At 38.7% G+C, this 21,891-nt stretch overlaps 6 protein-coding genes and 2 non-coding genes across 9 annotated transcripts; 4 read left to right on the top strand and 4 right to left on the bottom strand.

Annotated features, from left to right (window-relative positions):
* Nucleotides 1–744: 744 nt before the first annotated feature.
* On the bottom strand, nucleotides 745–3,602 carry LOC106441204 (receptor-like protein EIX1). The gene has a single exon (XM_013883022.3). It carries the CDS (start codon nucleotides 3,562–3,564, stop codon nucleotides 850–852), a length of 2,715 nt encoding a protein of 904 aa, XP_013738476.2. The 5' UTR covers nucleotides 3,565–3,602; the 3' UTR covers nucleotides 745–849.
* An 879-nt stretch (nucleotides 3,603–4,481) lies between these two features.
* Nucleotides 4,482–4,555, bottom strand: TRNAT-AGU. Its single transcript has one exon. It is a non-coding gene; the product is annotated as a tRNA-Thr (tRNA).
* Nucleotides 4,556–4,667: 112 nt separating this feature from the next.
* On the top strand, nucleotides 4,668–7,201 carry LOC125600522 (translation initiation factor eIF-2B subunit epsilon-like). The gene has a single exon (XM_048773206.1). The coding sequence runs from the start codon at nucleotides 4,795–4,797 to the stop codon at nucleotides 6,970–6,972; it is 2,178 nt and encodes a 725-aa protein (XP_048629163.1). The 5' UTR covers nucleotides 4,668–4,794; the 3' UTR covers nucleotides 6,973–7,201.
* A 438-nt stretch (nucleotides 7,202–7,639) lies between these two features.
* Nucleotides 7,640–8,902, top strand: LOC125600523 (phosphatidylinositol N-acetylglucosaminyltransferase subunit C-like). Its single transcript, XM_048773207.1, has one exon. It carries the CDS (start codon nucleotides 7,866–7,868, stop codon nucleotides 8,808–8,810), a length of 945 nt encoding a protein of 314 aa, XP_048629164.1. The 5' UTR covers nucleotides 7,640–7,865; the 3' UTR covers nucleotides 8,811–8,902.
* A 144-nt stretch (nucleotides 8,903–9,046) lies between these two features.
* On the bottom strand, nucleotides 9,047–10,821 carry LOC125600524 (RING-H2 finger protein ATL38-like). The gene has a single exon (XM_048773208.1). The coding sequence runs from the start codon at nucleotides 10,702–10,704 to the stop codon at nucleotides 9,763–9,765; it is 942 nt and encodes a 313-aa protein (XP_048629165.1). The 5' UTR covers nucleotides 10,705–10,821; the 3' UTR covers nucleotides 9,047–9,762.
* Nucleotides 9,404–9,487, top strand: TRNAL-CAA. Its single transcript has one exon. It is a non-coding gene; the product is annotated as a tRNA-Leu (tRNA).
* Nucleotides 10,822–13,486: 2,665 nt separating the features above from the next.
* On the bottom strand, nucleotides 13,487–15,003 carry LOC106441202 (E3 ubiquitin-protein ligase ATL9). Its single transcript, XM_013883020.3, has one exon. It carries the CDS (start codon nucleotides 14,819–14,821, stop codon nucleotides 13,715–13,717), a length of 1,107 nt encoding a protein of 368 aa, XP_013738474.2. The 5' UTR covers nucleotides 14,822–15,003; the 3' UTR covers nucleotides 13,487–13,714.
* A 2,944-nt stretch (nucleotides 15,004–17,947) lies between these two features.
* On the top strand, nucleotides 17,948–21,735 carry LOC106441201 (UDP-N-acetylglucosamine diphosphorylase 2). 2 transcript variants are annotated; one of them, XM_013883017.3, is made up of 15 exons: nucleotides 17,948–18,193; nucleotides 18,299–18,353; nucleotides 18,463–18,614; nucleotides 19,265–19,304; nucleotides 19,476–19,568; nucleotides 19,653–19,768; nucleotides 19,855–19,929; nucleotides 20,032–20,071; nucleotides 20,167–20,249; nucleotides 20,341–20,418; nucleotides 20,540–20,683; nucleotides 20,867–20,934; nucleotides 21,021–21,135; nucleotides 21,220–21,376; nucleotides 21,456–21,735. In XM_013883017.3, the coding sequence occupies exons 1-15, from the start codon at nucleotides 17,999–18,001 to the stop codon at nucleotides 21,551–21,553; spliced, it is 1,509 nt and encodes a 502-aa protein (XP_013738471.2). In that variant the 5' UTR covers nucleotides 17,948–17,998; the 3' UTR covers nucleotides 21,554–21,735. The 2 variants fall into 2 exon arrangements, with proteins under 2 accessions (XP_013738471.2, XP_013738472.2); XM_013883018.3 differs by having other exon boundaries at nucleotides 19,656–19,768.
* The last annotated feature ends 156 nt before the right edge of the window (nucleotides 21,736–21,891 follow it).

Consider the following 21,891-nt stretch of genomic DNA (forward strand, 5'->3'; position numbering starts at 1 on the left):
CAAAGCGCCAAGTCTCAGCTTTTGAAGCTATTCCAAACTGATACTAAAAACTTACATTGACCTTAATTTTCTGAAGTTCCAACTTCCAATAAGTAAAAAAGTAAAAGCAATGGTGCCAAAAATTCTTAAATCAGTCAGTTAAAATAGTATGGGCTATGGTTTGTAACTTTGCAAGACACCAGCACCCGGTTGGTTATACATACTTAATCAACCTACTCATAGCACCAAGTACCAACACATCTTAGTTTCAATACCTTTCCTAGTTTCAATATTTGGTTTAGCTTGATATGTGTGAAACATTTTGTGATCAAACAGTGATGGAAGTTAAAGGAAAAAAAAAGAGAATCAAATAATTAGCTGATTATATTGCAAAAATTAACTTTTTAAAAATATGAACAAGGTGATGGCTCATCACCTTTATCTCTTCATACAGGAGAGAAGAAAAGGTAAGAATAATAGCAAAAGCTAACTCATGCTGCGATCAATGTCAAAAGAGAAGAAAAGCTTTCTTAACTGAAACAAAATATCGCATCATAAAACCATGAATGTGAGTGACTTTGTCAACAACTAAAGTATAGAGGTCTACTTTGTCAACAAGTAAAATATAGAGGACAACTTTGAAATATTTCTCAATTTCCCACCGCAAGGGGGTAGAATTGGAATTTGATAAAAGCACAAGAGAAATGGTTTCTCGTTCAAATGTTTATAGGATTGATTTGTCTTCAGTGGCCAAGTTCCTGTAAGTGGATACAACTTGATCAGCTTAGAGCTGATAATTTTATTATTATTTTGGAATGATCAGGTACATTATCTTTGTAAGGTACTTCTTAGTACCGTATATTGTTGTTACTACAACATTCTCCTAGGACATTTTTTAGGAAGTGGTTTCCCACAGAGTAACTCATTTCCAATGTAAACGGACGGATCATCAAACTTCAGAAGCTGCGGTATCCTCCCCTCCAGTTTATTGTACGAAAGATTCAGCTTCTGCAGAGAAGATATCGCTGCCAAGCCCTCAGGAATGGCACCAGACAACATGTTCCTCGATAGATCAAGCGTCTCCAACCGACCAAGTTTCGAAATCCCCCCGGGAATCCTTCCCGCCATGGAGTTTCTTGATAAATTCAAGATTCGAAGGTAAGAGAGGTCCAAGATCTCCTCTGGGATCTCTCCGCTTAAGTTGTTTCCCGAAAGATTGATGCTGTTGACAATCTCTTGGTATTTGCGAGCTCTTGTGACTACGAAGACAAGGTTCTGGAACACCTCGAAGTTTGTTGTCCCGCGAGCAATGGCTGTGAGGTTGCTTATGCATTTCGGAACCGGGCCTGAGACTTTGTTCCCCGAGAGATCAAGAATGTGTAGATTGGGAACGCTGCAGAGAGTATCTGGGATTTGACCGTCTAAGGAGTTGCTTTGCAGACGAAGCATGAAGAGAGAAGACAGCTTACTCAGCCACGATGGCACTTTCCCACTCAGCTTGTTTCCTCCGAGATCAATGTTTGTAAGACCGGAGCAGTTCTGAAGAGTGTCTGGGATTCTACCTTGTAAAGCGTTCTGGTTCAGAAGCAAGACGCTGAGAGAAGGCAACGCGCCGAGAGAGGCTGGTATCTCGCCTGATAAGCTGTTCTCGGAGACGTCGATTCCGTAAAGCATGAAGGAACGGTGCCAGCAGTTTGGGAAGCTACCGGAGAAGCGGTTGTTTCTTAGGGAGAGGATCTGGAGACCGGTGACTTCGCATAGAGACGATGGGATTGGTCCGGTGAAGCTGTTGTGAAAGAGGTATAGCTTTTCCATTCTCGGCATTAAGACGTTAATGTTGAGTGGAAGAGGACCTGAGAAGTTGTTCTCGTAAAGACGAAGCTCTGTTGCGTTTGTTGTCCAGAGAGGGAAAGGGCCTTGGAAGCTGTTGGAGCTTAAGTCAACGGTGTTTAACTTTGGGAACGCGAGGCTTTGAGGTAATGTACCTTTGATTCTGTTGTTTGCTAGAATCAGGTACGTTACATCAGAAGCTATATTAGAGAACCAGGTGTGTGGTATTGCGTCTGCAATACCAGTGTTCCTGAGTGTGACGGAGTTGAGTTCGGTTTGTACCTGAAGCCACATTGGGAACTTAGGGCCGATCCGGCAGTTCTCGATGTTGATCAGCTCCAGTTTGAAAGGAGGAACCCATGTAGACGGGACCTTAAAGACGAGAGATCTGTTTGGTTCAGTTGTTAGACGGAGGCTTTTCAAGCTTCTGAGATTGGCGAAATGAGACTTCAGGAGAACGCCTTCCCATGTGTTGGCCATCAAGTCTAGATCCACGAGCTCCGCAAGCTTCCCCAAGGTTTCCGGGATGTTCCCGTTCATGGCGTTGAAAGAAAGATCGAGTTTCTTGAGTGACAACATGTTTCCTATAGAAGAAGGGATCGAACCAGTGAAGGAGTTGGATGAAAGATCAAGAATCTGGAGATTCCTCAACGCTCCGAGAGACTCAGGTAATGTCCCAGCCATCTTGTTGGAGCTAAGATCGAGAAAGACCAAGCTGTTGTATTTGTTTTTGGAGAAAGCGTCTAGAAAGCCATTGATTTGACTGTTGAGTTCGTTTGCAGAGAGGTCAAGATACTTTAGCTGAGGAAGCTCTCCAAGAACCGGTGGAACTTCTCCCGTGAGTTCCAGATTATTAGACAGATCTAATGTCTCTAGAAGCTTCAGGTTCTTGAATCCAGAAGGAATTGATCCCTGGAGGAAGTCCCATCTCAGGAATAGCTTTCTAAGGCTGGTGAGATCAAAGAGCCAGCTGGGTATGGGCGAGCTGAGAGAGTTTTCAGACAAATCAAGAACTTCAAGAAGCTTCAGATTCGCAGAGGAAGACAAGGAGGGAGGTAAGTTCTTGATCTCACAGTTGAACAAATGCAACTCCTTCAGCTTCGTGAGTCTAGTGAAGTCCTGTAACCAGGTTTCGCCGGCGCCGCTTAGATTCACATACCCCATGTTGAGGTAAGTCAGTGAAGAAGGCAGCCACTTGAGGTCGCTTGCGCGCAAAGCAAACGGACCAGAGTCACTAAACGACTCAGCGTACAGGTCAAGAAACTCCAGCTTCGACAAGCTCCCAAGACTCTTAGGAACTTCACCGGAAAACGATGAGGAAGAAAGATTCAAGTACCTCAGAGTATCGATGTGTCCGATGAACTCAGGGATCACCAGGCCGTTGAAGTCGTTTGAACTCAAGTCAAGGTAGCTCAAGAACTTGAGACGGGTCAGAGACTGATGGATCTTACCCCGCAAGCAACCTCTTTTATACTCATCGGAGTTCACTGCTTGACTCGGGTTTCTGAGATCAATATTGACGACGTGGCCGGTCCGGGCGTCGCAGAGAACACCAGTCCAGCTGCAGCAGTCTTGTCCGGACCAAGAAGAGAGTCGACCGGAAAGATCGGTAAGTGATTGTTTGAAGGTGAGAAGAGCTTGTCTCTCGGTGGATATGCATTTGGGAGTAGATGCTGATCCGGAATCAAAACTATTGAGAAGAAAGATGAGAATAAAAGAGGAGAAGAAGAAGCTTGGCTTGAGTTTGAGGTCCATACTTGAGCTATGTTTTGTTTGGTTTATTTTGTCAAAACGTTTATATAGACGTTGAAACGCAGACGTATTAGACCAGCATTTTGTATAATACACAAACTGATTCATTTGCGTATTTTTCTACGCGTATATCTGTATCAGATGCGAACGCGTTTTATATTGTAATGTAGTATTATTTAAATATGAATATGGACACGTGAAAAATGGCTGGCGTGCATCGAGCTTAGTGCAATTAGATATTTGATCATTACATGGCTCGTGGTGGTGTTTTGTGGGACGACCACTCTTGTGGATTCATACTAGAGCTTTTAGATATTTTTTGGGATCTTGTCTATTACTCTCATGTTTAACCGAAGCAATTCCCCCGAATGGGCTTTTTAGGCCCATAAAAAAATTGGTAACATTTTTGGATGATGTCTCTATGGACTTTTAAAGGCATCCAAGTGTTACCCTCGCGACGATATGTTACTCGTTAATTACATTGACACCGGCCTGTACAGACAGAAGAAGCGGATGGTTTTTCACAATTGTGGTTTCAACCGCCATTGCAGGCATGTCATTTAGCTTCTTATATATTCTTCAAGTACCTTCTTCTACTTATGACATCCTTTTACGCATAGTTCATGAAACTATAAATTATCCTTTTCTATCAAAACTATAATCCAGTCTAGCATGGATTCAAACATAGTGTCTATTATGTCTCAGTACATCCCACTCAATAGCCAAAACATTGACGAGATCTCTGTAATGAAGAACTCTAGCTGTCTGTAATAAAGACTGTTGAATCTTGGTTAGGGTGTATTATTAAAGGGTAAAGGAGTCCTCCTTTTTTTTCAATAATCAAAACTTTGAAGCGTTAATATAATAGTTTTGGGAAAGTTGTATGCAATGCAAAATAAAATCCAAAAAATAAAAATATATGCTTTCATTGAGAGTTGAACTCAAGACCTCCCGCTTACTAAACGGGTGCTCTAACCAACTGAGCTATGAAAGCATTTAGTTGTAGAATCATTAGACCATGTAATGTTTATTACTATTCCTTTAAGTACTTTAACCGTGAAAATATAAATTTGCAAACAGGACCTTGACATTTCTCAAAAAGAGCACATTTAACCCTCATTTCTCAAATTCGAGCTTCAGTTTTTATCACTAGACTCGTAAGGGTTTTAGGTTTCCATCGTGAGAATCTCCAATCGAATCGAACAGTGAGAGAGACAATATCGGAATCAAGAGATGGGTGCTCAGAAGAAAGGCGGCGCTAGGGTTTCCGACGACTCCGAGGAGCAGAGCCGTCAACGTCTCCAAGCCATCCTCCTCGCCGACAGCTTCACCACAAAGTTCCGTCCCGTAACCCTAGAACGCCCCAAGGTACTCTTACCACTCGTAAACGTCCCGATGATCGATTACACCTTGGCCTGGCTCGAATCCGCCGGAATCGAAGAGGTCTTCGTCTTCTGCTGCGCTCACTCCACGCAAATCATCGATTACCTCGAAACCTCCGAGTGGCGCACGCACCCGAACCTGGTCGTGAGGACGATCGAATCTCACAAATCGATCAGCGCCGGAGACGCCTTGCGTTACATCTACGAGCAGCAGACGGAGACGTCTCAGATCCAAGGCGACTTCGTCCTCGTCAGCGGAGACACCGTGAGTAACATGCCGTTAGCTGATTTGATTCAAGAACATAGGGAGAGGAAGAAGAAGGACGAGAAAGCTATCATGACGATGGTTATCAAGAAATCGAAACCTTCCTTGATCACGCATCAGTCGAGGCTAGGGACTGATCAGCTCTTCATCGCTGTTGATCCGTTAACGAAGCAGCTTCTTCATTACGAAGAGGATAAGGTTGATCACGCGAGAGGGAGTGTTTGCTTGGATAAGTCTTTGATGGAGAGTAATCCATCTGTGTTGTTGTATAATGATATGCAGGATTGTTACATTGATATATGTTCACCTGAGGTGCTTAGTCTCTTTGAGGATAACTTTGATTATCAGCATTTGCGGCGTCATTTTGTGAAAGGTGTGCTTGTTGATGACATTATGGGGTATAAGATCTTCACTCATGAGATTGGCTCGAGTTATGCTGCTAGGGTTGATAATTTTAGAAGCTATGATACTGTTAGTAAGGATATAATCCAGAGGTGGACGTATCCTTATGTGCCGGATATCAATTTCGGTGGGAACCGTCCTGTTAAGCTTGGGAGAGAAGGGATATACAGGGCTTGTGATGTGGTTCAGTCGCGGTCTGCTGATGTTGGGGCTTCTACTGTTGTTGGTTATGGGACAAAGATTGGGAATGGGGATAGGATCTTGAACTCGGTTATTGGGAGTGGATGTATTATTGGATCTAATGTGGTGATTGAAGGGTCCTACATTTGGAACAATGTTACTATTGAAGATGGGTGTGAGATAAGGAACGCTATTGTCTGTGATGGGGTGAGAATCAGAGCTGGGGCTGTTTTGGAACCTGGTGTTGTTCTGTCTTTCAAGGTTGTGGTTGGGAGGGACTTTGTTGTACCTGCGTATTCTAAGGTTTCGTTGCTTCAACAGCCGATGAAGGAAGACAGCGATGAGGAGCTGGAATATGCTGACAGTAGCAGTGGGGCTGCAGATCGTTTGTCTGGTCTAAGTTTGGAAATGGAGTCCAAAGGATCTGAGCTTGGTCCTGATGGAGCAGGTTACATATGGGAAGTATGTGAAGGGGCTCATGATGAGGAGTGGAAGCATTCTGTTGCACCAATCCCCGAGGATAAACTCGCTGAGATCACTCAGGCCATGGATGATTATGATGACATGGAGGACGAAAGTGTTGTCCCGACTTCTGGAGAGTTGAAATCTGATGCTGATAGTATCAACACTGATGTGAACGATCCTGGTGATGACTATGGTTACTTTGAGAGAGAAGTTGAAGGTACCTTCTTAAGGGCTGTTGAGGAGGGTATCAAAGTGGAACTTGGAGTTTTGGAGATTAACTCACTTCGTTTGTCATACAACATGGAGTCTGCGGATTGTGCTGGAGCAATATTCTACTCTATGATGAAGCTAGCAGTTGATACTCCACACAGCTCTGCTAGTGAGCTGTATAAAAACGCCTCGAGTATCATTACGAAGTGGAAGGGGCTTCTTGGGTTCTATGTAAAGCAAACTGATGAACAGATAGAAGTGATAATGAAGTTTGAAGAGATGTGTCAGGAAACTGCGAAGGAGTTGGGACCTTTGTTTGCTCAGATTCTGCATGTTCTATATGAGAAAGATGTGGTGCAGGAAGATGCGATAATGAGATGGGCGGAAGAGAAAGCAGGCGCGGATGAAGCCGACAAAGTTTATCTGCAGCAGTGTGAGACGTTCATACAGTGGCTAAAGGAAGCATCTGAGGAGGAAGATGAAGACGATGATGAAGAAGATGACTGAACTGGTAATGATTATTCCGTTTCAAAGCCTCATATTTTGATTGATCACTTACGTTATGAGTTTTGAGAGATGCTCTGCTTTAATCTACAACCTTATTTTATATGTTTCTTCTGTTTAGTGAGATACTGTCTCAGCCATCGAGTTTACAGATCTGCTTGACATGTATTTTGACTAAATCTCATGTTTAGCTATCTTTTCTCGACTAAAATAATCAATTCTTATTCTTAAACTTGATCGAAGCAACATGAGTTAACCGGTAATTCTCAGTTAAAACACAAAAAAAAACAATTTAACACCTTTTCTGTATACTAATGTAACAGGGAAAACACCCAAAGCTTACCTGTATTTATACTCTGAGCTGTACTTAATGCTATTGACATCCAACACACCACTGAACATACCAACCCAAGTATCAGAATCCACACAAAAAGCATTTAAATCAATGAAACATCTCAACTCTTCTGAGTATCTCCTAATTAGAACAGCAAGACCTTATGAAGGTAGCAGAGTCTAGGTACCTTTTACGGTTACGAGACGGAAATTCACATAACCTTTAAACAGTGTTGTCTGAAAATAAAGCCTACCTAATGGGTTTAGCTTGTAAAGGCCCGTTGTGTTTGGACCCACAAATGCATAAGAATCTGAATTAGTCTAAGCTTGACAGAACACGAAGAACAGATGTTAAAGCTTTGGACAAAACCCAATATGAAAACCGACCGAGATTTTCTTTTCTTATACAATTGCGTTAAAACCCCAATTTATTTCCAATAAGTCCCCTATACTTTCTTTTATTACAAAAAGCGCACAAATTCGCAAAATCTTCTCTTCCTCTCCATTAATTGCTTCTTCGATCTTCCATCGCCATCATCACACGCTCACTGGAGAATCCCCAAATGGACAATAACCTCGCCGGAGACTCTCCTCCTCCTCCTCCTCCTCCTCCTCCTCCTCCTCCTCCAAGACCCAAATGGCGCAAAGTAGCCTACGGAGGGATGCAGATCGGCTACGACGACAACTACACCGACGAAACCTTCCTCGAAGAAATGGTAATGAACGCCAACGTCGTCCGCCGCGACCTACTCAAAGTAATGAAAGACTCAATCTCAATCTCCCAATACCTCTGCATCGTCGCCCTCGTCGTCCTCGTCTGGTTCCACACCCTCCAATCATCCCTCGACGAAACCTCCCTCCTCCTCCTCGACCTCTCCCTCCTAGCGCTAGGCTTCTTGGTCCTCCTCCTAACCGAAGAAAAAATGCTCTCCTTGCGCCTCCTCCTGCGCTACGTAATCAACATCACGTTCTTCACTACAGGACTCTACGTGTTAGCTCCCGTCTACCAGACGCTGACGAGATCGATAAGCTCCGATTCGATCTGGGCCGTGACTGTGTCCCTCCTCTTGCTCCATCTCTTCTTGCACGATTACTCCGGGTCCACGATCAGAGCCCCGGGGGCGTTGAAGAGTCCGAGTTTGACGAGCTGTATATCGGTTAACGCTTCGGTTGTTGCGTCGGTGTTTGTCGCTTCGAGGCTTCCTTCGAGGGGACATGTGTTCGCTGTGATGCTCTTCTCGCTACAAGTGTTTTTGTTTGCTCCTCTTGTGGCTTACTGCATCAAGAAGTTCTCGTTTGGGTTGCATTTGGGCTTCTCGTTTGCGTTGATGGGTTTGACGATGTACTCTGTTTATGCGCTGCATAGGTTGTTCTTTGTTTTGTTTCTGGTGCTTGTGGTTGTTGTTAATGTTGTGTGTCCTTATTGGTTGATAAGGATGCAGGAGTATAAGTTTGAGATTAATGGTCCGTGGGATGAGGCTAAGCTTTGTTTCGACATTACTGATTGATAAAAAAAATTTGTAGCTAAACATTGTTTTGATATTATTCTTTGTAGTTTGTCTGGGTGATATTTAATAGACTTGGTGCCATGGTTTGTTCCTGTTAAGATTCCTTAGATTTATTGATTAAAGAACGAAGAACGAGAATAAACAACTAGACACGAAAGCTTGTTTACTCGGACTTCCTCAAATGTGAAGAAGAACTATACTCATTGGGTTTGGTAGCAATCCACTAGAACTTGAGCTTTGATCTTGACAATTGAGTTTTCTCTTTTTTTCTCTAGCTGAGTCTAGCTGATATGTTACAGTCTCATATCAAATCTCAACTTGAAAAAAAAACGACCAGGAGGATATGGCTTCATATCTCAGCCATTTACATATACTATCTCAGGTGTAACACATGTCCCTAGTTACTACTTACCAGAAGTCTAAACCGTCTCTTTCACTCAGTATATTCCTCACACCAAAGATAGATCATAGGATATGGGGACACTATTCTACAGTTCCCATACTGATAGATTGATTAGTTTTCATGTTGAATTGTATGCGCTTGACATAGGTTATAATTATGTAAAACATATCACCCACATCCTCTCAAAAATGTCAGGATGGCCGAGTGGTCTAAGGCGCCAGACTCAAGTTCTGGTCTTCGAAAGAGGGCGTGGGTTCAAATCCCACTTCTGACATTTATATTTCCAATTTTTTTTCCCTTTTTCTCTAAAATTGTCATGTTCAAATACAAACGATCGCAAACAAAATAAACACACTTAAAGGCTAGCATTCTTACACTAGATCATCTGGTCGGAGTTCTTATATGGCCGAGTGGTGTAAGACGGTGTGGTTCAAATTCCACTTCTGACAATTATCATTCCATTTTTTTTTTCTCTAAAATTATCATCTTCAAATACAAATGATCGCAAACAATATGTTGCAACAAAAACACACTTAAAAGCTAGCATTCTTACACTAGATCATCTGGTCGGAATTCTCTAGATGACTGCTCAGTATTCGGCGGAGCCACCACATCTCCTGCCAACCATACGCGAAGATGATCAGTGAAGGAGAGAGTCATCGAATGTACCCGCCGATGGTTCTTATAGTTACACCATTGTTCTGAGAAGACACTCCTCGCGCTTCTGCTTCCGACACTTCTGCTTCTGTACAAACCCTGCGAGCTTCTCACCAGCGTCTTCTTTATCAGTCTCGTCCGTACACCATCTGGTAACCGGAGTGTAAACCGGTCCAAATTCTCCACCGGTTCAGCCACACAGTGTCCGGTCGAATGAGATCTCGATAATGACATATCAGCGACTCGCAAATGGGGCAATCTCATCGACCTAGACCGAGGCGGTCTGCTTCTATTGGACCACGTCATACTTTCAGACAAACGCGCTTCTGTAGTATCTACAACTCCTAGTTCAGGATCCGGGTCGCTTCCCTGACCCTGTTGGAAGACAAGATCCACACGGCAGAGCGGACACGTGGAGTGATCAGAGAGCCAGACACTTACGCAATCAGCATGATACACATGACAACAATTAGGCATCAAACTCAGCCTATCATTGTCTTGGAACTCACAAAGACACACCACACACTCGACCCCGCCTTTACCAATCCTCTGCTCCTTCACCTCAGAGTATAGAAACGTCTGAAACGATTCCACGATCGCTGCGTCGATCCCACGCCTCGTCGTACCCCTCCTCGCGGTCTGGAGTTCATGTTGGGGGTGTGTAGACAGGTTTACGGATTGCTCGTCCGTGTAAAACCTGCGAGCGGTCCAGCGATAGCAAACCGAAGCCAAACCCACGATGAAGATGGAGAAGGTTAGAGCCGTTGCCACCATGATGGCTAGGTCGCTTTCATTTTTCACGAATCCTGGCTGTGGCATATCGTCCGCTGGCATATCTACTGCTTCGAGATAGTTTAACAATTCATTTTTTTTTCTTCTTTTTCTAGCTTTATAGATAAACAAAATTACGAGGACGTAATCTGAACTCTCAAAACTTGTGGCTACTCGATTTTTATATCAAACATTGCATATAATGAATAAGTTAATATGCAAAAGAAAATTAGTTTGGCATAAACCAAATTGTAAAAGAATACAAAATCTTCTTAAATTGATGTATAATGATGACTAATGAGATATTTATTACCTACTGTGTTGTAAGAGAATACAAAATCTTCTTAAAGTTTATATAGTATGTGTTTGACCAATTTGTTGGTTTCTGTATAAATCTTCGAGTAATTCCTCAGACCATTGAAAATCTTAGGAAATGCCAACTGTCAATTAAGATTCAAGGAAAGAAACTGACTTTTCTTAAACATGAAATTTGCTGGGGGTAAATTTAATTTAATTAGGTATCAACCACTCCTCTAGTGTCACGTGACACTTTTTACATACGGTAATGATTGATATTGATAACATGCGTAACGTATTCGTAATATTACAAAATATACATATTATAAAAAATATTAATAATTAACTTTATTTGTAATTTATATGTATAATTTATTTTAAATAATATTATGTTATTTTAATTATATTTGTAATTTAAATATATAATATCAAGTCAATTTGGTTATCACTTGGGTATATTGAATCGTATTTACTTCTCTAAATTTAAATATGATATTTTTGTGCTGAAATATATTAAAATTTTGATAATTTCGGTTTTTTTTTTGCATTTAAACTTTTGATATTAGTATAAAATTTTGGATTTATAAGTTTATTCATTTTGTGGGTTATATTGAGCTACACATGTTTCTTTGTATACTAGCCAATATATGTTTTACTCTTTTTCCTTAATCCTCAATTATTGAATAAATATTGTATTATAATTTTGCCAAAATACATTTCAAGATTTGACATCCTCTATATATTAAAAGAAAAACATTTGTCATTAATGCGTTCATACTATATTTGCTATGTGACAGTTTCACATCAATTTCAATTTAAGTATGTTTACGTATTGGTTTCACAGTCATTTAATAATTAATGCGTTCACATACTAATTTTTTTAACTCTACCGCGGATAATTTAATGTGTTTGCACTATTTTTTTTTAAATCATGTCTTTTTAGTTCCTGTTATTTTAACCCTTGTATTAGTAACTAAAATTTTCTTCATAATAATATCATTTTGAAAGAAATAAATTATAAAATCATTAAGATTTGCATAAACTAAAATGTTGGAATGAGAATGTTTTATAAATTGAAAGTTTTGTATCTTGCCGAACTTAGCCATGGTTGAAGATTATGCACACGAAGCTTAATGTTATGAATTAAGTAAACTGAGGTAAAAAACACTACACATAAAGACGGATCTTTAGTTTAGCCAAATATTGATTTTTTTTTTACGAAGTTTTCATCTCAGACAAAGAATTAAAAACATAATCAGATTATTAAAAAATAATCAGAAATCAGAAAAGCTTTAAAAGAAAAGAAAACTCATGAATCAATTGAAAAATAGAATTAAAGTACCGAGTGAAGAGATCACATTATTTTCCATGCAACTGTAACAATTTTCACTCGATTTTTTGTGTTTTTATTATATGTACCAAAAAAAATTATAAGAAAATACACGTTGTTAGTTATAGACTACGTCAATTTTGCAACATGCTAACCAATATTGACACGACGCTATCCATTTTTATTGGTATTCTTAAAGTATGGTCCAGTAATTATGTATGGTAAATAAACCTAGAATATTTGTTTTACATTTATTTTATTTTGCTTTATATTAGTAGAGAAAGTAAGTTTGGGTAAAATACATGGATTCAAAGAACCGAACTAGATTTGAAAGTAATACTAAACACAAAATAAAACTGATTAATTACTCATATGGTTCGAAAAGTTTAATATCCAGATAACCATACACGAATCTGATCCAAACTAAAATATTTGGGATACCAAAAGTATCTAAATCACAATTATATACTTAAATATGTAAAATTATTTTAAATTTTATATCTATTAGATATTCAAAAATATGAAAATATCTAAATTATCAACATAGTCAGAAGTAAATATAAAAAATAAGAGAAAATGTTCAAAATACTGAAAATATTTATTTATTCTCCATCCAAATATTTAAATTAAACTAATTATTATGTAAATTTAAATAGTTAGTCTTACATTATTAATTTTTTTATGTTTTATATTATTTTATTTTCGGATTTTGAGGATTTAAGTACATTTGAATTTTTTTAAATACATAATTAAAGTGGGTACAAAACTCAAATCCGAATCAAACCAATGATTCGAACCAAATTCAAACCAAAATTTGTAAATATTCAAATACAATTTAAATTTGTAACTCTAAAAATTAGAAATTCGAATAGATTAACTGAATTCGAACAAATATATGAATGTCCACCCCCATAAAAGATAGACAACAAATCCCTTAATACAACATAAAATAAATAATTCAATAAACTATTTCATGCATGACACGGGTTACTACCAAGTAAATGTTATAAATGGTTAACAAAAAAGTTAGGGTTAACTTTCCAAAAAAGGAATTTAGACATTCAAATTGGTATCAGGTCACAATGTGATCATCATATAGGCTATAGCTAGAAAATAGAAGCTCTTGCCATAGAATCGTAGTGACTTTGGCTTGGTTCTGGTTTCAATTATCTGAACTTCAAAATGTTTGTAATGAAACGAACTGAATATCTCATCATATTTCTTGAAATGCTTTTTTCATTTTGTATTGGTGAACTAAGCTTTAAGAAAGCTCTCGCTCATTGTATAATACATACACTTCAAATATTAACAATCTCACACACATACAATGTTTTTGTTTCAGAAACCTGATGATTATCAAACGAAACTTTTTCAACAAAAGAATATTTGTCATGTTTGTTGTTATGGTAAAAAGCAATCAAAGGCAGAAACATTCAAGAATCTTATTTACACTCGCTCATCTGGTCGGAGCCGTTCAAAAGACCGTTCACCAGATTCAGTAGCCGCCGGAAAATTCTTCGGCGGAGCCACCGTATCTCCACCGAAAGTAGACCGAACAGAACCACTTCGGAAAGAGAAGGAGAAAGATAGAGAATGCAGCCGCCGGTTGTGATTATGATCCTTCCGACCGTACGAGAACACGCCGCCTGTCCCGCTCCCGACACTACCGCTTCTGTAACCGCTCCGTGAACTCCTCGCCTGAGGTAACGTCACGTTTCTTATCGTCCTCGTCTTCATCAGCTGCCTATGTACATCATCCGGCAACCTCAGCGTAAACCGGTCGAGATCTCCAACCGGTTGAACCAGCGAATGTCCGGTCGAGTGAGACCTCGGGAACAAAAGACCGGTTATACTCCAGCTGGCTAAACCCGTTGACTTTGACCGAGGCGTTATGTTGTTACTATTGGTCCACGTCACGCCGTCCAGCAGATGCCTGTCGGAAGCTTCCAAGACCCCTCTCTCAGGATCCGAACCCGACGAAACCGTACCCGGATCCGAACTCAAGTCGCTACCACCGTCACCCTGTTTCTGGACAAGATCAGCTCTACAGAGAGGACACGTGGAACGTTCCGAGAGCCATACGTCGACGCAATCAGCGTGGAACACGTGGCAACAAGGAGGCATCAAACGTAGCGTTTCCTCATCCTCAAACTCGCAGAGACAAACCGCACACTCGACACCGCCTTTTCCGATCCTTACCGACTTCACCTCCGAGTAGATAAACGTCGGAAACGACTCTATAACCGCCGGTGCGAGTCCACGCGCCGCCGACCTCCTGATCCTGACAACGCCCACTGCAGCATCTGCGTCGGTGAGTCCAAAAACCGAAGGCCTCGAGTACACGGAGCTTCGGCGGCAGAAGATTGAGCCGAAGACCATGCTGAAGATAACGAAGAACAAGACCGTTATCACTATAACAACCGGGTCGCTGGCTCTCGTTTGGGGAACAGGCGGTGTGGGCTGACCTGATCCATATGGTACTGACTGGAGCAAGAGCAAGAGGAGTAGTAATGAAGCGCTCCGTGGGATCCAACGGTTGTAAATGATCGCCATATGATTATCATCGTATGCAAGTGGAGGAGAAATGTTTTTGGTGTGAAGATTATATGGTGGAAGAGTCAATGTCTGGTTGTGAAATCCACGGAGGGGTTGTAAAGAGTGGCTACGTCACTGTGGATTATACCACTTGGGGTAAATTATTAAAAGGGAATTCTATTTGATTTGATCTGATCTGTTCACAACTTTGACTTTGAAAAAGCCTAGTGTATGTGTATCCATCCATTTTTTGTATTTTTATAGCTAGGAAAGAACATCAACTTCATTACACAATTATTACTCGTGACCGCATATTCCAAAAAGAATTAGAAAATCTTATAAAATTAAAATATAATAAGTTACTTTTTTAATTAAACAACTTTAAATACATTGATCCAGACAGGCAAGTCTTCTATCTAATATCCATTATATATTAAAGGAGAAGCATTGTAATAAATACATTCACACTATAATATACACGTGGCAGCCTCACAATGATTTGATAATAAATATGTTAACGCGTTCACACTATATTCATAAATGTGTTCACACTATATATTTTTTTATTTTTTTTAATATAAAACTTATGTGCATGGTTCAAATAAAACTTTGGATTTTTCGGTTCGAATCAAAACAAATAACGAATCAAAAGCTAATATATATATATATATATATATATATTATTTTTATTGTTTACGGATAAAGTTGGGCAAAATATTTATAAGTTTTGATTCAATTCGTTATCCGTTTTGATTTGAACAAAAAAATATGGACATCGTAACTATACGAAGCAAATCAACAACTAAAATACAATTAAAAAAAACAAATCAAAAATACCAATATTTTTAGAAACGGATATCAAATTTGATCTGTTATATGCATATATATACATATATGTACAGAATTATATATATATATGTTATATATATTATAGTTTATATAAGTTTTACAATATTTTTACGGATTAAATTTATTATATTAGGTATTAAAATTTAAAAAGTTAAATAATATTTTATTTTTGTAATAAAATGTATTATTAAAATTTCAATTATTTTTTAAATTTTATTTTATTTACGGATCAAATCAGATATTCTTTAAAATTCTAAATCATTTCGGATATCAGAGTCAAAGCCTTTTTAATTTTTAATTAATTTTAATTTTATCTTTCATGTATTATTTAGAACAAAAATGTTATTTAATACTAATTAACAATATATTTATATATTTATCATTTATTTTTATATACTTTTACATACATATACATGTGCACCTTGATGTGAACACTGTATAAGTATTTACCACCAGTGAAGTATCAATTTTTTTTTGGAAGTTGAAACATTTTTTTTCTTAATGTTTCTTTCACTACCGACCAAATTATAGTAAAATGATTTGTATTAATAATTTTTTTTTCTTGAACTATTATCCATTTACAAACTATGAAACCATTGGTTCAACATGACGATTATCTAAAATTTATAACATGAAAATAAATAAATAATAATAATTTTTGGATTTTACCGAAAAAACTAAAAAACAAACGTTCTAACAGAATAAACCAAAATAAATATTAATTTAAAATAATGGCTATATTTTAGGAGATTAAAAACAAAAAAATAACTTAAAACCGAACCGATATCCAGATTAAATAGATTTGTTTTTTTTATTAAAAATAACAAAACTAATAATCACATCCCGCGCAAGGCGCGGGTTATTACCTAGTCTATATTATATTCATGACATGAAAATAAGATTAAACAAATCAACCTACAATATTAAACATGTTATCTCCTATGTTTAGTTAACTAATTTTAATTTATCTATTTTCAGTGAACTGGTCTTGGATTGGATTATAACTCGATTCGAGATAATGATATTTAATTTTGGTAGAATCCACCCTCTAGAACGTGGGAATCACCAACATAGCTGCTAAGAAACGGGCTACAATTCAGTCAAAAATTTCAGGTGTCTCTAGTAATTTTGGTATATAGATTTCAGACATATGATGGTAGTAGGCCGTAGGAATTCTAATAATAATTTTCGGTTCCAACAAAAAGAAAATAGTCAATTTAGTATGAGGTACGACGTGACAACCATAACTATCTTTTATATAGTTGTTGAAACTTATAGAAAAGAAGAACAATATACCATTTCAAATCTGATCAGTCTATGTAAATCGCCATCATCATCGTTGACTTAGAATTTTTTTTATATAACTTATTTAATCTGTCAATTTTTAACTATAATTCGGGTGTTATCCGGACTATATAGAAACATTAATGAAACATAGAGGCTTTAGGAGCAATACACAAGATTCAACTAACTACTTTCAGGAGTCACTATAAGCAACGTAACCATTGCTGAGCCGAATTTTAATGAAGCCCATAATACAAGGAACAATGGACATTATCCATTGCATATCTGTTGGGTGGACTTTCAAAGACTGTCGGCAAGTTGGGTATCACATCTGTGGTGACAGCTTCATTAACCTTCCTTTCAAAACATAACCTACAATATAAGCAGGAACAAAGGTTTTGATATTTTTCTTTAAAAAAACAAATGTTTTGATGTTTAAATATACAAGCATTTGGATACCAATCTCATGAACATTTATGGTGCAGCCAATACTGCAGTTCTTCAAAGAAGGCTCGAAAAAGGCTGACATTGTGGGCACAAATGTCAGGAAGCTGAAGAATCTCATGGAATAGCTACAAGTGAACACAAATGTTGAAATAGTTGCAACTTGCAAACCGGTAGTTTAAGACAATCCCAGTTCGATAAAACAAGTGCCAAGCATCTGTTTCTTCCTTGTTTCGCAATCTGCCCAGTAATATTAAACCAGAGTGCGCTGACTTGTTGGAGCTGATATAGCTGAAATTCCCATGTGGTCTTCTCCAAATGCATGAGTAGATTGGATCATATTATTTAACCAGGAATTAAAGGTGTGGAGTGTATGTATAAAATACCATTGATATTTTTTAAAAGGATATATGCAAGTTAATTCTAAATGGCCCGGAACCTGCGGAGCCAAAAGGAGGGTTAGGCTAACAAATTGTCGGAGGACTTTGACTATGAAGGAGGGTATTATGGTCATTTACGAATACTATTAACACGTTGATTAATTTGATTCATCGTCTCTCTTCTCTTTAGTACTATAAAATCCTCTAGACTGTGATTGACGTTCGATAGACGACGACGATGGAGGAGCCAACGACGGAGACAGAGATTAAAACCGCGGACGTGACGACGACGACGCTGCCACCTCCTCCTCGGACGGTGTCACCTCACCAGGAGCTAGTGGAGAGGCTCAAGGACTACGGACAGGAAGATGTCTTCGCTCTCTGGGAGGAGCTCTCACCGGAAGAGCGTCATCTCCTCGTCACTGAAATTGAGGTGATTTGCATTCTCTATTCATCGAATTAACTGAAGATTGGTAGTGAGTGTTGATCGAATTTTTGATTAGATTATTTTAAGCGTGATCCGTTATTGTTCTTGCAGAATTTGGATCTTCCGAGAATAGATCGGATCATCAGATGCTCATTTAACTCCCAAGGTTTTACTTATTAACTTTTGTTTTATCTTCCTGGAATCAAATTGTTTAAGCCTCTTTCACACGCATTATATGAAGATTTGAATTTGAGCTCTGTTTTTGACCTCGTTAGGGTTGCCAGCGGCGGCAATCGAGGCGCCGCCGGAGAGTTGTGTGTCGACGGTGGAGGAAAGAAGAAAGGAAGAGAAAGAAAAATGGTGGAAGATGGGGTTGAAGGCTATCTATGAAGGCAAATTGGGTGTGGTGCTTTTATCTGGTGGACAGGTTACTTTAATTATTACTTGCATCTTATTATTTTCTTGAGTCTTGTGTTGCTTTAGAAATAAAACATTGATCTGATTTTTCTTGGATTAGTTTTCTAAGTAAGTACTAATCACTAATTGGTTGAGTAGATTTTAATGATATTCGGATTATGGTTGGAATGGGTCGTCATTTTGGCTGAAATGATGTTGGAATGATGCTTGCTACCTACTCAATAATTGCTTAAGCTGGGGTCTGACATGTTTTCTTTTGATAATTGTGGGTTGAGGCCATAAAGGCTTTATTTGAAAGTAATCATGAGTGCTTTAAAAAAAAAACTTACCCGTCGGTGCCTTCTTCTAGATATCTAAGCACCTAATAATGAAAAAGAATGGTTATCACGTGACCTGAAAGATACTTTATAGGATACTGTAATCTTCTTTTCCCATTTGCTTTAACATTTAATGTACCTTGGGAATATACTTCTGTGGATATCCGTATGGGAGTGTCTGTCATCCATCACCTGAATTGCGAGTTGACCAGTTGAACGAGATGTAGGGGGTAAAAGCTACGTTTGAGTAGATATTAGTTGCTTGTTTTGAATGTAGTGTTTGTCAGTACGTCCATGTGAATAAAGTTCTCATGAAATGATCTGGTTATAAAAAAAATGGCAGGGAACAAGACTTGGAAGTTCAGATCCCAAAGGGTGTTATAGTGAGTAGTTCTCCTTCCAGCTCTGAATTTTGCTGTCCATCTTCTATACACAGTTGAAAATTGGCTTTGCAAGTTCAGCTTCTCATGTTTAGAGCAATATTCTATAACATGACTTGTTTTACTGTTTCCGGTATCTATTATTACCTCACCATAGTAGTTTTATCACCTTAGATATCGGACTGCCATCTGGGAAGTCACTTTTCCAGATTCAAGCTGAGAGGATCTTATGTGTCCAAAGGCTTGCTGCTCAGGCAATGAGTGAGGGTAAAGTTCACAACTCCACCGTTCCATGTATCTGCACAGTAAACCATTTTTGATACCTTGTTTCACATGACATTTTGAATGCAGCAGGTCCAACTCGCCCAGTTGCAATACAGTGGTATATAATGACCAGTCCATTTACTCACGAACCAACACAAAAATTCTTCGAGACTCACAAGTACTTTGGCCTTGAGCCAGATCAAGTAAGAGGGTTCTTAGTCGTAGTTTTCGTTCATGTCTACGGTTTCCTCTTTTGTGCGGACACCAATATCGATCTCACTCTCTGTAGGTCACATTTTTCCAACAAGGAACTCTACCTTGCATTACTAAGGATGGAAAGTTTATCATGGAGACACCTTTCAGTGTATGTGTAAACAAGCTACTTACACGCCGGCTATTGATGTTATAGCAGTTACTTTATACCCTTAAGACACTGACCTTATGAATTTCAATTCTTTGTGACTAGCTAGCCAAGGCTCCAGATGGGAACGGGGGAGTTTATGCAGGTAAGTATCCTCTTAGTCCTCCTGCTCTAGTTATCGGAAATAGTATTTTCAACATTTTCTGATTCTGATCAGAAACATTATATATGTTTGTCCAGCTCTAAAATATTCAGGGTTATTAGAAGATATGGCTTCCAGGGGGATAAAGTATGTGGATTGCTATGGTGTTGACAATGTTCTGGTAGCTCTTTCAATGCTTTCAAGTCTTTATTCGAGTACTTCGTCAATTCTTCTAGGCTATTGGAACAATAAACGGCAATCTTGGGAAACAGGTTCGAGTAGCTGACCCTACTTTTCTAGGATACTTCATCGACAAAGGTGCAGCTTCTGCTGCAAAAGTAGTCCGTAAGGTATTCATATACCTTTCTAATGTTCAATATCCTACATTAAATTTTCACCTTCTTGCATCTAGCTTATCGGAAGACAAATCAAAGTCAAGTCTTAATCGAGAAGTTTGTTGTATGAGAACAGGCATATCCACAAGAAAAGGTAGGAGTATTTGTAAGGAGGGGAAAAGGCGGGCCTCTGACCGTGGTTGAATACACAGAGCTTGATGAGTCCATGGCTTCTGAAACTAATCAACAAACAGGACGTCTTAAATTTTGCTGGAGTAACGTAAACTCCTCTCTCTTATACATGCTTTTGAAGTTCTTATAAGTTAATTTTAAGACATAATTGCTAGTGATTGCTCCATTTTATGCAACTTATGCATTGGTTATGTTAAAAATCTGCAAGGAAGGACAGTGAGTGTTGTTATGCAAGTGGCATGTGTTTAATCCTAATGTAAGTATGTTTCAGGTGTGCTTACACATGTTCACTCTGGATTTCCTTAACCAAGTTGCAAACGGGCTGGAAAAAGACAGCATGTGAGAGATGCTTTCACTCTAATTCAGTCCTGCTATATGAAAACATTTGACATATTCATAATATCTGATATCAAAAACTCTTGCAGTTACCATGTGGCAGAGAAGAAGATACCGTCTATAAATGGTTCTATAGAGGGAGTGAAACTAGAACAGTTCATATTTGATTGCTTTCCCTATGCGCCTTCAACTGCACTCTTCGAGGTATTGTGTTCTGTTATTCTTAATGAAAACCATCAAAACCGATATATACGTTCAATTGTAAAAGATTAATTCTCGTCTTTATAGGTCTTGAGGGAGGAAGAATTTGCGCCTGTAAAGAATGCAAACGGGTCGAGCTTCGACACGCCAGAAAGCGCGAAACTGCTGGTTCTACGGCTGCACACACGTTGGGTCATTGCAGCTGGTGGATTTCTAACACACTCCGTACCTTTATATGCGACGGGTAAAAGATCTATCATCTATCCAACGCTTATTTTTCATCACTATAAAGCAACTGGTATTAATGATCATGGCTTAAATAGGTGTGGAAGTGTCACCACTGTGCTCGTACGCTGGAGAAAACCTGGAAGCGATTTGCCGCGGAAGAACGTTTCACGCACCATGTGAGATCTCCCTCTAATCTTCCTTCTCTTCCTTTAAATTTGGCCATCTTTTTTACTTTTTGTTTGTTTGTTTCTCTTTTTTTTCTTTTTCTTGTTGAGTTTGGTCCATGTATGAACTGTTGTAACTGGCCAGGAGATAGTAGTTCCTGCCGAATGTGTTATACTCCTATTTTATTATACACTAGCATTGGTTAGCCTTTTTGACTGAGACTCAATACATTCAATTTAGGATTAGTGTGTTCACTCGGTCAGTTTTAACCGGTCGATAGCTCGAGTTTTCTTACTAACTAGTTTCGTGTTACCAGACATCTTGAAGTTGAACGTCTTTAAAAATTTGTGTCGAGTAACCCAACAC

Source organism: Brassica napus, unplaced genomic scaffold (genome assembly GCF_020379485.1).
Source record: "Brassica napus cultivar Da-Ae unplaced genomic scaffold, Da-Ae ScsIHWf_228;HRSCAF=393, whole genome shotgun sequence".
NCBI classification, from domain to species: domain Eukaryota; kingdom Viridiplantae; phylum Streptophyta; class Magnoliopsida; order Brassicales; family Brassicaceae; genus Brassica; species Brassica napus.